Source organism: Columba livia, chromosome 1, assembly GCF_036013475.1.
Source record: "Columba livia isolate bColLiv1 breed racing homer chromosome 1, bColLiv1.pat.W.v2, whole genome shotgun sequence".
NCBI classification, from domain to species: domain Eukaryota; kingdom Metazoa; phylum Chordata; class Aves; order Columbiformes; family Columbidae; genus Columba; species Columba livia.
Genome location: NC_088602.1, coordinates 1,654,567 through 1,670,617, shown reverse-complemented (window position 1 = coordinate 1,670,617; position 16,051 = coordinate 1,654,567). Strand labels below are relative to the sequence as shown.

General features: G+C 61.6%; 1 protein-coding gene across 3 annotated transcripts in view; it reads right to left on the bottom strand.

Moving 5' to 3' along the window:
* Positions 1–16,051, bottom strand: part of PDE2A (phosphodiesterase 2A) — a 69,585-nt gene that overhangs the window by 29,955 nt on the left and 23,579 nt on the right. For 2 of the 3 annotated variants that reach the window (XR_010469756.1, XM_065049644.1), the window contains exon 2: positions 9,867–9,927. Coding sequence is in view for 2 of the 3 variants with exons in the window: in XM_065049644.1 (XP_064905716.1) it covers positions 9,867–9,927 (61 nt within the window). In the remaining variant the exon portion in view is untranslated. Of the gene's footprint in view, positions 1–8,274; positions 8,322–9,866; positions 9,928–16,051 lie in introns of those variants that run through there. The other variant, XM_065049646.1, reaches the window with a different exon arrangement.

Below are 16,051 nucleotides of genomic sequence, written 5' to 3'. Positions count from 1 at the left end.
GCAATTTGCAGAGGGCATTTGCACAGGGTGGTTTGCACAGACCATTTACACGAAGCAATTTGCACAGGGTGGTTTCCACAGGATAATTTGCACAGACCGTTTGCACAAGGCAATTTGCACAGGGCACTTGGCACAGGGTGGTTTGCACAGACCATTTGCACACGGTGATTTGCACAGGCTGTTTGCACAAGGCGGTTTGCACAGGCCGTTTGCACAAGATGGTTTGCACACGGCATTTGCACAGAGCAGTTTGCATGGGGTATTTGCACAGGGTGGTGGTCACGGGGCAATTTGCACAAGGCAATTTGCACAAGCAGTTTGCACCGGGCATTTGCATGGGGTATTTGCACAGTGTGGTTTGCACAGACCACTTGCCCAGGGTGCTTTGCACAGATCATTTGCACAGGGTGATTTGCACAGGCTATTTGCACAAGGCGGTTTGCACAAAGCAATTTGCAGAGGGCATTTGCACAAACCATTTACACGACGCTATTTGCACAGGGTGGTTTCCACGGGGTAGTTTGCACAGATCATTTGCACAAGGCAATTTGCACAGGGCACTTAGACACAGGGTGGTGTACAAGGCACTTGCACAGGACAGTTTGCACAGACCATTTGCACAAAGCAGTTTGCACAGACCATTTGCACAGGGTGGTTTCCACGGGGTGGTTTGCACAGATAATTTGCACAAGGCAGTTTGCACAGGGCACTTGGCACAGGGTGGTTTGCACAGACCATTTGCACACGGTGATTTGCACGGGCTGTTTGCACAAGGCGGTTTGCACAGGCCATTTGCACAAGATGGTTTGCACACGGCATTTGCACAGAGCAGTTTGCATGGGGTATTTGCACAGGGTGGTGGTCACGGGGCAATTTGCACAAGCAGTTTGCACCGGGCATTTGCATGGGGTATTTGCACAGTGTGGTTTGCACAAACCACTTGCCCAGGGTGCTTTGCACAGACCATTTGCACAGGGTCATTTGCACAGGCTATTTGCACAAGGCAATTTGCACAGGGCAATCTAAGCAGGGCATTTGCACAGGTCGGTTCGCACAGGCCATTTGCACAGGGCAATTAGCACAGGACAATTAGCACAGGGCAATTAGCACAAGGTGCTGTACACAGACCATTTGCACGGGGCAATTTGCACGGGGCGGTTTGCACTAAGCCATTTGCACAGACCGTTTGCACCGACCGGACCCAGGGGACACCAGCTCTCCTTGGGGACACCAGCTCTCCTTGGGGACACCGCCACCCCCGAGCACTTCTTAATTTTAATGTCACAACCCAATTTTCCCAACCTCATCTCACCACCCCAGACCTTGGGGGACGCTGCCCAGGTCGTGTGTCCCCCCCCCACCCTGTCCCGCTGTCCCCTCCCCTGCCGTGCCGGGGAGGCCAAGGTCAAGGTCCCTTCCTGTTGATGTCCCTTTGTCGGGCGCAGGACAAACGGCCGCGGCCGTGACCGTCCCTCCTCAAGGATTTCCCGTCCCCAAGAACATCGTGGCCCTTGTTGGAACAGCCCACGTCCCCTGGCGAAGCGATTTGTCGTTAATTAGTCGTCGCTAACGAGCGGAGCTGGAAGGGGCCATGGGGGGGTCTCTTGTGTCAGGAAGGGACAGCAATTGGGATTTTGGTGAGAAATTAATGGCGAGGTGCAGATACATCAAAAAAATCCTGCCCGTCCTTGGGGATGTGGCACCCTGGGGACAACGGGGTCCCCTCCCCACAGCCACCTGGGGTCCCCTGGGTGCAGTGGAGGACCCCGCTCAGCACCATGTCACCTGTCCCTAAACCCACGTCCTGTGACAGGGACATGGACCCCGCTCAGCACCATGACACCTGTCCCTAACCCATGTCCTGTGACAGGGACATGGACCCCGCTCAGCACCATGTCACCTGTCCCTAACCCATGTCCTGTGACAGGGACACGGACCCCGCTCAGCACCATGTCACCTGTCCCTAACCCATGTCCTGTGACAGGGACATGGACCCCACTCAGCACCATGACACCTGTCCCTAACCCATGTCCAGGGACAGGGACATGGACCCCGCTCAGCACCATGTCACCTGTCCCTAACCCATGTCCAGGGACAGGGACATGGACCCCGCTCAGCCCCATATCACCTGTCCCTAACCCATGTCCTGTGACAGGGACATGGACCCCGCTCAGCCCCATGTCACCTGTCCCTAACCCATGTCCTGTGACAGGGACATGGACCCCGCTCAGCACCATGTCACCTGTCCCTAACCCATGTCCTGTGACAGGGACACGGACCCCGCTCAGCACCATGTCACCTGTCCCTAACCCATGTCCTGTGACAGGGACATGGACCCCACTCAGCACCATGACACCTGTCCCTAACCCATGTCCAGGGACAGGGACATGGACCCCGCTCAGCACCATGTCACCTGTCCCTAACCCATGTCCAGGGACAGGGACATGGACCCCGCTCAGCCCCATATCACCTGTCCCTAACCCATGTCCTGTGACAGGGACATGGACCCCGCTCAGCCCCATGTCACCTGTCCCTAACCCATGTCCTGTGACAGGGACATGGACCTCGCTCAGCACCATGACACCTGTCCCTAACCCATGTCCTGTGACAGGGACATGGACCCCGCTCAGCACCATGTCACCTGTCCCTAACCCATGTCCTGTGACAGGTACATGGACCTCGCTCAGCACCATGACACCTGTCCCTAACCCATGTCCTGTGACAGGGACATGGACCCCGCTCAGCACCATGACACCTGTCCCTAACCCATGTCCTGTGACAGGGACATGGACCCCGCTCAGCACCATGTCACCTGTCCCTAACCCATGTCCTGTGACAGGGACATGGACCCCGCTCAGCACCATGTCACTTGTCCCTAACCCATGTCCTGTGACAGGGACATGGACCCCGCTCAGCACCATGTCACTTGTCCCTAACCCATGTCCCATGGTGGGGACAGGGACATGGACCCCTCTCACCTCCACATCACCTGTCCCTAACCCATGTCCCCTAGTGGGGAGGGGACAAGGACCCCTCTCCTCCCCATGTCACTTGTCCCTAACCCACATCCCATAGCAGGGATGGGGACAAAAAACCGCACGCAGTCCCATGTCACCTGTCCCTAACCCATGTCCTATAGTGGGAAGGGGGACAAAGACCCTTCTCAGCCACATGTCACTTGTCCCTAAGTCATGTACCCTGGCAAGGAGGGGGACAAGGACCCCACTCAGCCCTTTGTCACCTGTCCCTAACCCGTATCCTGTGATGGGGACAAGGACAAAGACCCCATTCAGCTCCATGTCACTTATCTCTAACCCACGTCCTGTGACGGGGACGAGGACAAGGGCCCCTCTTATCCTCATGTCACTTGTCCCTAACCCATGTCCCATAGCGGGAAGGGGGACAAAAACCCCTCTCAGCTCCCTGTCCCCTGTCCCTAACCCACGTCCTATGATGGGGACAAGGACAAAGACCCCTCTCAGCCCCATGTCACCTGTCCCTAGCCCATGTCCCATAGCAGGGACAGGGAAAACAGCCCCTCTCCTCCTCATGTCACCTGTCCCTAACCCGTGTCCCACGGTGGGGACAGGGACATGGACCCCTCTCACCTCCATGTCACCTGTCATATGTCACCATGGTCCCATGGAGGGGAAGGGGACAAGGAACCTGCTCAGTGCCACGTCACCTGTCCCTAACCCATGTCCCATAGCGGAGATGGGGACAAGGACCCCTCTCAGCTCCCTGTCCCCTGTCCCTAACCCACGTCCTGTGATGGGGACGAGGACAAAGACCCCACTCAGCCACATGTCACCTGTCCCTAACCCATGTCCCATAGCAGGGACAGGGATATCGACACCTCTCAGTCCCATGTCATGTCCCCTAGTGGGGAGGGGACAAAAACCTCATGCAGTCCCATGTCACCTGTCCCTAACCCACGTCCCACAGCAGGGACAGGGACAAGGACCCCTCTCCACCCACCATCTCCTACTCCAGCCCATTTGGGGACACAGCATCACTGCAGTGACACCCTGGTGTCCCCACCTGCGGTGACAATAAATACCACGTTGGAGGACAGTGGCAGGTGGGGACATGGGGGGACAAGCTACAAGACGCATTAGGAGCATCCCTGGCTCCTGTCACCTCCATCCCGAGGGACAGGGACACTTGTAGCCACCACTGTGCCCACACTGGCACCGACACTTTGGCACTGTCACCAGCCAAGTGTCACCGTCACAGCGTCCTGGCAGCGCTGGGGGGGAGCTGGCACCATGTCACCATGTCACCGTGTGCATCCCGGGGACGCCGCGTTCCTGGAAGGCTTTTCCCTGGCACACTGTCCCCTTCCTGTCCCCAAGGGCCACCAGCTGGCTTTGAAAGCCATTCCTCGATGTGGTGGCAAAGCCCCAGGTGGCTCGGAGGGATGGGGACAACCAGGCCCCATGTCCCGTAGAGGGGGTGACATCACGCCATGGGGTGGGAAGGAGACACGCAGCATTCCCGCATCCCTTCCTGGCACTAACCGGAGCTGCGCGCTCATTAGGGAGCTCGTTAATTAGCCTCTGATGGGAGCTGGGAAAATTGAATTCCCGGCCATCTGTGGCTGGGGGGGAATTTAATTTGGGGAGCAGGACCCTGAGCCGCCTCCCGCGGGGGCTTCTGCTCTTTTCTGTCCCCTTTTCGGTGACGGGATCCAGCGATCGCCCACCCTGGGGGGGTCTCGTTGCTCAGGTGGGGAAACTGAGGCATGGCCAGAGCCACCCGTGAAACGGGGCTCCCCCCAGGAAGGTGTTTAATGGAGCAGCACCCGGCCGGGGGACCCATCACCCCTAAATCACTGATCCAGACAAGCGGCAGCACCCACACCCCAAATCCTCCATTCTGAGTGCACAGGGGGCACCCACACCCCAAATCCTTCACCAGCAGCACCCACACCCCAAATCCTCCATCCTGGGTGCACCAGGAGGATCCACACCCCAAATTCTCCAACTTTGGGGTGCACCAGGAGCACCCACATCCCAAATTTGGCACCAGCAGCACCCACACCCCAAATGCTCCATCCTTGGGGTGCACAGGAAGCACCCACACCCCAAATCCTCCATTCTGGGTGCACCAGGAGCACCCACACCCCAAATCGGCACCAGCAGCACCCACACCCCAACTCCTTCATTCTGGGTGCACCAGCAGCACCCACACCCCAAATCCTCCATTCTGGGTGCACCAGCAGCACCCACACCCCAAATCCTCCATCTTTGGGATGCACCAGGAGCACCCACACCCCAAATCCTGTACTCTGGGTGCACCAGCAGCACCCACACCCCAACTCCAACATTATGGGTGCACCAGGAGCACCCACACTCTAACTCCTTCATCCTGGGTGCACCAGCAGCACCCACACCCCAAATTCTCCATCTTTGGGGTGCACAGGAAGCACCCACACCCCAAATCCTCCATCTTTGGGATGCACCAAGAGCACCCACACCCCAAATCCTCCATCCTTGGGGTGCACAGGAAGCACCCACACCCCAAATCCTCCATCTTTGGGATGCACCAAGAGCACCCACACCCCAAATCCTCTACTCTGGTTGCACCAGCAGCACCCACACCCCAACTCCTTCATTCTGGGTGCACCAGCAGCTCCCACACCCCAAATCTTCCATTCTGGTGCACCAGGAGCATACACCCCCCAAATTCTCCATCTTTGGGATGTACCAGGAGCACCCACATCCCAAATTCTGCACCAGCAGCACCCACACCCCAAATCCTGCACCAGGAGCACTGACACCCCAAATGCTCCATCCTGGGTGCACCAGGAGCACCCACACCCCAAATTCTCCATCTTTGGGGTGCACCAGCAGCACCCACACCCCCAATCCTCCATTCTGGGTGCAGAGGGATCACTCACACCCCAAATCCTCCATTCTGGGTGCACCAGCAGCACCCACACCCCACATTCTCCATCTTTGGGATGCACCAGGAGCACCCACACCCCAAATCCTGTACTCTGGGTGCACCAGCAGCACCCACACCCCAAATTCTCCATCTTTGGGGTGCACAGGAAGCACCCACACCCCAAATCCTCCATCCTTGGGGTGCACAGGAAGCACCCACACCCCAAATCCTCCATCTTTGGGATGCACCAAGAGCACCCACACCCCAAATCCTCTACTCTGGGTGCACCAGCAGCACCCACACCCCAACTCCAACATTCTGGGTGCACCAGGAGCACCCACACCCCAAATCTTCCATTCTGGTGCACCAGGAGCATACACCCCCCAAATTCTCCATCTTTGGGATGTACCAGGAGCACCCACACCCCAAATCCTGCACCAGGAGCACTGACACCCCAAATGCTCCATCCTGGGTGCACCAGCAGCACCCACACCCCAACTCCTCCATCCTCAGGGATCCGTGGGATGCACCCACGCACCCCCCCATCCCCGCAGGGTGTGGGAGGGCCCGGACCCCCCCCCCGCCCCCCGTCCCGGAAAGACGCGTCTTTGTGCGGCCGCGGCCCTTTTCCTCCCCTTTATTGCCCCGGCCGACGTGTTGGCGTCCGCCGGAGGAAACGCCACCAGCGCCGGGACACGCATGTCCCCAACACCGCCCTTGTGTCCCCAACACCGCCCTTGTGTCCCCAACACCGCCCCGTGTGTGTCGCCCCCGTCCCAGCGCCCTGAGCCCGCACATGGGGACACTAAGGCACAACAAGCCCCTGGTGTGTTGCAAAGAATAGGATGGGACTGGGGGGAAGCGGCATCTCAGTGTGTCCCCCACCCCCTGGGGACATCATGTTGCCCCCACCCCCTGGGAACATTAAGTCCCCCCCCACAGCTCCTTCCTGCTGCAGACACGGTATCAATTAGTGTTTGATTCATTAGCCGGTCAACGGGTAATTGCATTGGGAGGAAGAGGAGGCACAGACATCTTCAGCCTCACCCCATTGCAGGGGGGGGGACACAATAAACCCCCCAAGCCCTTTACACCCCTAAATCCCCCCCCGCAAGGCTCAGGGGTGAGGGTCAGCACCCAGGATATTGGGGTCCAGGGGCATTTTGGGGTGTGTGTGGGGGGGGGGGGGTCGCACAACCTACCAGGTCCCTCCTGATGTCCCTTTGCTACACGTGTCCCCCCCCAGGGACCCCCGGTTTAATAAACAGCCCCCCCAGGTGTATTTTCCTCCCCCAGAACCGCGGGTTGTGGCTCCAAAAAGGGTCCCCTTGGGATGGGGGGCGCTCAGTGATCCCCCAACTACAAGCACCCAGAGGGTGCCCACGTCCTGTCCCTGCGCCGGGTGACAGGGCTGAGTGTCCCCAAGCTCCACCCTGCCCCACATGGGGGGGGTCACTGCCCTGGGCCCCCCCCGAGGGACCAGCCCGGCCTGTTCCTTTCCCTCCATCAGCAGTTTTGGGCCATTTCCCGCTCAGCATTTCCTTCCCTTCCCAAAGGCCTTTGAACCCACACACACCCCCGGGACCCCCCACCCCAACCTGACCCCCCCACCCCAACCTGATCCCCCCAAAAAACGGGGGGGTGAACCCCCACATGGCTCCGGGAGGGTGGGAAACCACAGTTTTTACACCCAAACCCATTGGCACTGGGGTCAGGGACACGGCAGGACAGACAGACAGACGGACAGCAATGGGGGGGAGCGCTGTAGGTTGGGGTGACCCCCCCCAAAATCGTCCCTTTCCCCAAATTTGGATGAATTTGAAGACGTTCTCCCATTTGCATAGGGGGTGCACCCCAAAATATGCAATTCGCACCCCCCCCCCCCAAATGTGCAAAGGATGGGAGGACATGGGGGGACTATGGGGCTCCCCAATTCCCAACACATTCCCCCCCCAAATATACAAAGGATGGGAGGACATGGGGGGGCTATGGGGCTCCCCAGTTCCCAACACCCTCCCCAAATATGCAAAGAACAGGAGGACATGGGGGGGCTATGGGGCTCCCCAATTCCCAACACACCCCCCCAATATACAAAGGATGGGAGAACACGGGTGTCTATGGGGCTCCCCAATTCCCAACACACCCCCCAAATACACAAAGGACATGAGCACATTGGGGGGCTATGGGGCTCCCAACACCCCTTCCCGGTGCGACACAGCGAGTCTTGGGGACACAGTATTGACCCCCCCCAGCCCCACACTCCAAACGCACCCCCTCCAAACCCCTCAGCACCCCCAAACCAACACAACCCCCCCAGCCGCATGGGACCCTTGTCCCCAAAGCCACCCCCTCCACCCCCCGCCCCACCGCGGGGGTGTCGCTCACAGTGTCCTGCAGGGTCCCCATGTCCGAGCAGCGCTGGGGACCCCCCCGCAGCGGGGGCAGGATCGGGCCCGCCCGCTCCAGCCCATTTCCTCCGGTATCCGCACCCCCTGTCCCCCCCCCCCGCCACCTTCCTGCGGGGGGGACACGCAGCTCAGCGTGTCCCCAGGCGGGGGGAACACACACACACGACCCCCGTTTACCGGTTCAGCCCCCCCCAGCCGCTCCGTGCCTCAGTTTCCCCAGCGCACAGAAGCGCGTTCCCGGTGCTCCGGGGGGGTCGCACCGTTTTTTGGGGGGTGGGAAGGTCGGAAACCGCCCCCCCCCCCCCCCCTCCCGGTACGGATTCCTCCAGCGCTCCCGGTGGCCCCCCACGAATAATCCCGGGGATCAGGGACAGGAGGGGGTGAGGGACACGAGGGGACACCCGTGGGGGGGTCCCGGGTGGGAGGGGAGTGTGGGGGGACACCTGGGGGGGCGGTTCTGGGTGGAAAAGGAGTGTGGGGGGACCCAAAGGGAGGCCCGTGGCGGGGGGGTCCTGGGTGGGAGCCGAGTGTGGGGGGACACGAGGGGACACCAGTGGAGGGTCTCAGGTGAGAGAGGAGTGTTGGGGGACACCTGTGGGGGGGTCCTGGGTCTGAGATGAGTGTGGGGGGACCCAAAAGGACACCCATGGGGGGGTCTCGGGTCGGAAAGGAGTGTGGGGGCGACACGAGGGGACACCCGTGTCGGGGTCTTGGGGCAGAGATGAGTGTGGGGAGTCCCAAAGGGACACCCGTGGGGGGCTCCCGGGTGGGAAATGAGTGTTACAAGACACCGGTGGGGGGGTCCTGAGTCTGAGATGACTTTGGGGGGACCCAAACGGACACCCGTGAGGGGGTCTCGGGTGGGAAAGGTGTGTGGGGGCGACACGAGAGGACACCTGTGTGGGGGTCTTGGGGCAGAGATGAATGTGAGGAGACCCAAAGGGACACCCGTGGGGGGGTCTCAGGTGGGAAAGGAGTTTGGGGGCGACACGAGGGGCCACCAATGGGGGGGTCTCGGGTGGGAGATGAGTGTCGGGGGACACCAGTGGGGGGGTCTTGAGTCAGAGATGAATGTGAGGCAACCCAAAGGGACACCCGTGGGCGGGTCCGGGGTGGGAAAGGAGTGTTGGGGGACACGAGGGGACACCAGCTGGGGGGTCCTGGGTGGGAGACGAGTGTGGGGGGACACCTGTGTGCTGGGGTCCTGGGTCCGAGATGAGTGTGAGGGGACACAAAGGGAGACCCGTGGGGGTCTCCCGGGTGGGAGGGGAGTGTAGTGGGAAACGAGGGGACACCAACTGGGGGGTCCAGGGTGGGAGATGAGTGTGGGGAAACCCAAAGGGACACCAGTGGGGGGCTCCCGGGTGGGAGCAGAGTGTGGGGGCGACACGAGGGACCACCAATGAGAGGGTCTCGGGTGGGAGATGAGTGTGGGGGGACACAAAGGGACACCCGTGGGGGGGTCCGGGGTGGGAAAGGAGCGTGGGGCGACACGAGAGGACACCAGCTGGGGGGTCCCGGGTGGGAGCGGAGTGCGGGGGACACGCGTGGGGCTCGGGGGGTCCGTACCTGGAGCGCCTCGTTGCCGGGCACCGCGTCCTCCACCTTGAGGAAAACCTGCTGTCCCCGTCTGAAAAAGGGCAGGAGGGCGGTGAGCAGCTGCCGCAGCCCCCGCGCCAGCCCCATGGCGGCTCCGGCTCCGTTCGGCTCCCCCGGCCCCCCCGGCCCGGCCCCGCCGCCGCCGCCCCGCCCCGCGCTCCGCTCCGCACCTGCTGCCCCACGGCTCCGGGGGGGACGCGGGCTGGGGGGCCGGGGGGGGCGGGGATAGGGGTGGGGGTCCCCAGTGTGGGGTGAGGGTCGGGGTGGGGGTCCCGGTGTGGGGAGGGGTCGGGGGCGGGGTCCTGGTGTCGAGAAGGGATCGGGGCAGCGCTCCCCAGGGTAGGGAGGAGATCGGGGTGCGGGTTCGGGTGTGGGGCAGGGGAGGGGTCCCCGTGCGGGGTGGGGGTCGGGGTGAGGGTCCCAGTGTGAGGAGGGGTCGGGGAAGGGGTCCTGGTGTTGAGAAGGGATCGGGGCAGCGCTCCCCAGTGTAGGGAGGAGATCGGGGTGAGGGTCCCCGGTGTGGGGCAGGGATCAGGGGAGGGGTCCCGTTGCGGGGTGAGGGTCCCCGGTGTGGGGCAGGGGTCAGGGGAGGGGTCCCGGTGAGGAGTGGGGGTCCCCGGTTTGGGGCAGGGCTCGGCACACTGATCCCCAGTGTGGGGAGGGGGTCGGAGAAGGGGTCCAGGTGTGGGGCAGGGGTTGGGGTATCAATCCTCAGTGTAGGGAGGGGGTCGGGGCGAGGGTCCCCAGTGCGAGGTGGGGGTCGGGGAAGGGGTCCCAGTGTCAAGAGGGGATCAGGGCATCGCTCCCCAGTGTGAGGTGGGGGTCGGGTTGCGGGTCCGGGTGTGGGGAGGGGGTGGGGACATTGCTCTCTGTTGTGGGGTGGGGGTCGGGGTGTGGGTCCCGGTGTGGGGAGGGGTCGGGGAAGGGGTCCTGGTGTCGAGAGGGGATAGGGGCAGCGCTCCCCAGGGTAGGGAGGAGATCGGGGTGAGGGTCCCTGGTGTGGGGCAGGGGTTGGGGCGTCACTCCCCAGTGTAGGAAGGGGGTCGGGGTGAGGGTCCCCGGTGTGGGGTGAGGTCGGGGAAGGGGTCCTGGTGTCAAGAGGGGATCGGGGCATTGCTCCCCACTATAGGGTGGGGGTCTCAGTTTGGGTGGGGTTCAGGACGTTGCTCCCTGCTGTGGGGATGGGGTCGGGGTGAAGGTCCCCGGGGTGGGGTGGGGTCGGGGTGTCACTGCCCAGTGTGGAGTGGGGGTCTCGATGTGGGGTGGGGGTCCTGGGATGGGGAGGGGGTCGGAGAAGGGGTCGCGGTGTGGGGAATGGTCGGGGCATCGCTCCCCAGTGTGGGGTGGGGGTCCCCAGTGTGGGGTGGGGGTCCCCAGTGTGGGGCGAGTGTTCGGGGCACTGTTCCCTGGTGTGGGGTGGGGGTCCCAGTGTCAAGAGGGGATCGGGGCATTGCTCTCCAGTGTGGGGTGGGGGTTGGGGTCCCCAGTGGGGGATGGGGTTGGGGGTCCTGGTGTGGGGTGGGGGTCGGGGCAGGAGTCCTCAGTGTGGGGTGGGGGTCAGGGTGGAGGTCCCCAGTGTGGGGCAAGGGTTTGGGGCACTGCTCCCCAGTGTGGGGAGGGGGTCAGGGCAAAGGTCCCTGATGTGGGGTGGGGGTCAGGGTGGGGGTCCTGGTGTGGGGCAGGGGTCGGGCCATCGCTCCTCAGTGTAGGGTGGGGATCCTGGTGTGGGGTGGGGGTCGGGGTGGGGGTCCCCAGTGTGGGGTGAGGGTCAGGATGAGGGTCTCCAGTGTGGGGGGCGGTTACTGGGTTATCACTCCCCGCTGTGGGTCGGGGGGCCCCAATGTGGGGTGGGGGTGGGTGTATCAGTCCCTGCTGTGGGGTGGGGGTGCTGCCACTATGGGGCAGGGGGCGGGCAGGGCTCTCCTATTGGGCAGATCTGGAATCTGGGGGGATACAACATCCCTCCCATGTTAAACCCTCCCCTTGTGGGGTTTGGGGTGGAGGGTTTGGGGTGGAAGGTGTAGTGGTCACCCCCCGATTGTCCCCCTCAGTCTCCAGCTTTCCCCCCAAGGGCTGTTAAACTGGAGTTTAACTGGCCTAAAACACCAGATCAGCTAAATCAGGGTTAAACTGGCCTAAGCCAACAGATGGGCTAAATCAGAGTTAAACTGGCCTAAGTCACCAGATGGGCTAAATCAGGGTTAAACTGGCCTAAGTCACCAGATCCCGTTAAATCAGAGTTAAACTGGCCTAAACCAACAGATCAGCTAAATCAGAGTTGAACTAGCCTGAGCCACCAGATGGGCTAAATCAGGGTTAAACTGGCCTAAGCCAACAGATCAGCTAAATCAGAGTTAAACTGGCCTAAGCCCCGCACCCCACACCCCACATCCTGCATGATGTGCCCTCTAACCTGCACCCCACACCACTCTAACCTGCACCCCACATTCCCCCCACTGCACCCCACTCTGCACCCCACATTCTGCAGACTGCACCCCACACCCCTCTAACCTGCACCCCACATTCCTCCCCCTGCACCCCACTCCCTGCACCCCACTCTGTGCTCCCTGCACCCCACATCTCCGCACCCGCAGCTCGGGGGTCCCGGTTTTGGGGGGTCTGGCAGCCAGTGGAGCCGCAGGGCCATCTAGTGGCCAAAGCCACCGCGGCCACCCGGGGGGTCACACGGGCCAGTCCCCGCAAGGGACACAACGGTGACACCGGCCAGTCCCCGCAAGGGACACAAGGGTGACACGGTCAAGGGACACATTGTCCGGGGGGTGGCACAAGGGGGTGGGTATGTCGCCCTGGGGGTGGGGGTGGCACAGAGCGATGGGCACCTTGTCTTGAGTGGTGGCACACGGTGACAGGCATGTCACCCTGGGCAATGGGCACCTTGTCCTCAATGATGGCACCTGTCAATGTGCACGTCACCCAGGGTGGCGGCACATGGCAATGGGCACTTTGTCCCAAATGACGGCACCTGGCAATGGGCACGTCACCCAGAGTGATGGCACATGGCGATGGGGATGTCACCCCAGGTGATGGCATGCGGTGATGGTCACCTCATCCTTGGAGGTGACACATGGTGATGGCCACATCACCCTGAGTGGTGGCGCATGGCGATGGGCACCTTGTCCCAAGTGATGGCACCTGACAGTGGGCACGTCACCCAGGGTGGTGGCACATGGCGATGGGCACCTTGTCCCAGGTGATGGCACCTGATAGTGGGCACGTCACCCAAGGTGATGGCAACACAGTGACAGTCACCTCATCCTGGGAGGTGGCACATGGTGCTGGGCACTTTGTCCCAAGTGGGTGGCACACAGTGATGGACGCGTCACCCTGCATGATGGGCACCATGTCCCCAATGATGGCACTTGGCAATGGGCATGTCACCCCAGGTGGTGGCACATGGCGATGGACATCTTGTCCTAAGTGGTGGCACCTGACAGCGGGCACATCACTCTGAGTGATGGCACATGGCGATGGGCATGTCACCCCAGGTGATGGCATGCGGTGATGGTCACCTCACCCTTGGAGGTGACACATGGTGATGGGCACATCACCCTGAGTGGTGGCACATGGTGGTGGGCATGTCACCCTGCGTGATGGCACGTGGCGATGGTCGCCTCATCCTGGGAGGTGGCACACGGTGACAGGCACCTTGTCCCAAGCGGTGGCACACAGCGATGGGCACGTCACCCTGGGTGATGTGCACTTTTTCCCAAATGATGCCACCTGTCAACGGGCATGTCACCCTGAGTGATGGCATGTGGCGATGGGGATGTCACCCAAGGTGATGGCACACAGTGATGGTCACCTTATCCTTGGAAGTGACACATGGCGATGGGCACCTTCTCCCAAATGATGGCACCTGACAATGGGCACATCATCCTGGGTGATGGCACGTGGCGATGGGCATGTCACCCCAGGCGGTGGCACATAGCAATGGGCACCTCACCCCGGTCACAAGGCCACCCACGGCCACCCCAGGTGACAGTCCCTTGACAGAGGAGCTTTTCTCAGTCCTGGGGCCACCAGAGCCTCATGGCGTTACTTGCCCCCTGCCCGGGACACCAGGGGACCCACCGGGTCCCCAAGATCAAACCCTGGGGTCCCCAAGCTCCTTGGGACACCCCAGTGCAGGGACCTGAGCATCACCAGTCAGCTCTGCCCGGCCTGGACGGATCCTGCCAGCGTGCGTACGGGTCCTGTGGGGCTGGCAGATTTCCCTATGGGGCTAGCAGATTTCAATGTGGGGCTAGCAGATTCCCTGTGGAGCTAGCAGATTTCAATGTGGGGCTAGCAGGTTTCAATGTGGGGCTAGCAGATTTCCCTATGGGGCTAGCAATTTCCCTATGGGGCTAGCAGATTTCAATGTGGGGCTAGCAGATTCCCTATGGGGCTAGCAGATTTCAATGTGGGGCTAGCAGCTGTCAATGTGGGGCTAGCTGATTCCCCACAGGGCTAGCAGATTGCCCATGGGGCTAGCAGATGTCAGCGTGGGGCTAGCAGATTCCCCTATGAGTCTAGCAGATTGCCCATGGGGCTAGCAGGTTCCCTATGGGGCTAGCAGATTTCAATGTGGGGCTAGCAGCTGTCAGTGTGGGGCTAGCTGATTCCCCACAGGGCTAGCAGATTGCCCATGGGACCAGCAAATTCCCTATGTGCCTAGCAGATGTCAATGTGGGGCTAGCAGATTTCATTGTGGGGCTAGCAAATTCCCTATGGGGCTAGCAGATTGCCCATGGGGCTGGCAGGGTCTGTGCCGCGCCTGTCGTGTCATTGTCACCAGAGCCACCCAGGCACAGCTGGCCCAGCACACAGAGCCATTGCTGACCCGCACAAGGGGACACTGTGGGGATGTCCCCGGCTGCCATGTCCCCAAGCACTCGCCAAGGGAGCCTGGGGACAAGAGATGGGGACACGGAGGTGCCTGGGGGGGGACACAAGCGTCCTGGGAAAAGGGGATGGGGACATGGAGATGTAGGGACACGAGGGGGCTGGGGACAGGGGATAGGGACACAGCAGTGTGGGGACATAGGGCTCCTGGGAGCAGGGGATGGGGACACAGGGGTGCAGGGACACAGAGGTGCCTGGGGTGGGGGACAGGGGGTGCGAGGACACAGTGAGGTCTGGGGACACGGGATGGGGACACAGGAGTGTGGGCACACAGAGGTGTGGGGACACAGGGGTTCTGGGGACAGGGGATGGGGACACTGAGGTGTGGGGACACAGGGGTGCCTGGAGTGGCGGACAGGGGGTGTGTGGACACAGTGAGGTCTGGGGACACAGGATGGGGACATGGAGGTGCAGGGACACAGGGGACCTAGGGATAGGGGATGGGGACACAGGAGTGCAGGGACATAGGGATGCCTGGGGACAGGGGAGTGGGACACCAGGGTGCAGGGACACAGAGGTGCAGGGACATAGGGGTCCTGGGGACAGGGGACAGGACACAGGGTTGCAGGGACATATGGGTGCCTGGGGTGGGGGACACTGGGGTGTGGGGACACAGTGAAGTCTGGGGACAAGTGTGTGGGACACACGGATGCAGGGACACAGGGGACCTGGGGACAGGGGATGGGGATGTGGAGGTGCAGGGACACTGGGGGCCTGGGGACAAGGTATGGGGACACAGGGGTGTGGGGACACAGTGAGGTCTGGTGACAGGGGATGGAGACATAGGGGATGGGGACACAGGGACACAGTGATGCCTGGGGACAGGGGATGGGGACACAGGCGTATTTGGGGACAGGGGATGGAGACGTAGGGGTGCAAGGACACTGAGGTACAGGGACACAAGGGTCCTGGGGACAGGGGAGTGGGACACAGGTGTGCAGGGACACGGTGCTGCCCCTCAGCCCACACTCACGCACCGCAGCTCATTAACCACCCGCCTTAATTAGTAGCCGCTCCAGCTCATCGCATCATGCACCCCTGCAACTGTGTCCCTCCCCTGGGAATGTCACCATGGGGTGGGGACTGGGATGTCACCATGGGATGGAGACACGCATGTGTTTCCTGGTCTCATTTCCCACATATCCCCTCTGTATTTTTCCCCTATTTCCCACATTTCTGGTAAATATTAATCCTTATTTGCCACTAAAGATAACGAGACAAAAATCACCCCCAACTTTTAGTGTTTAACC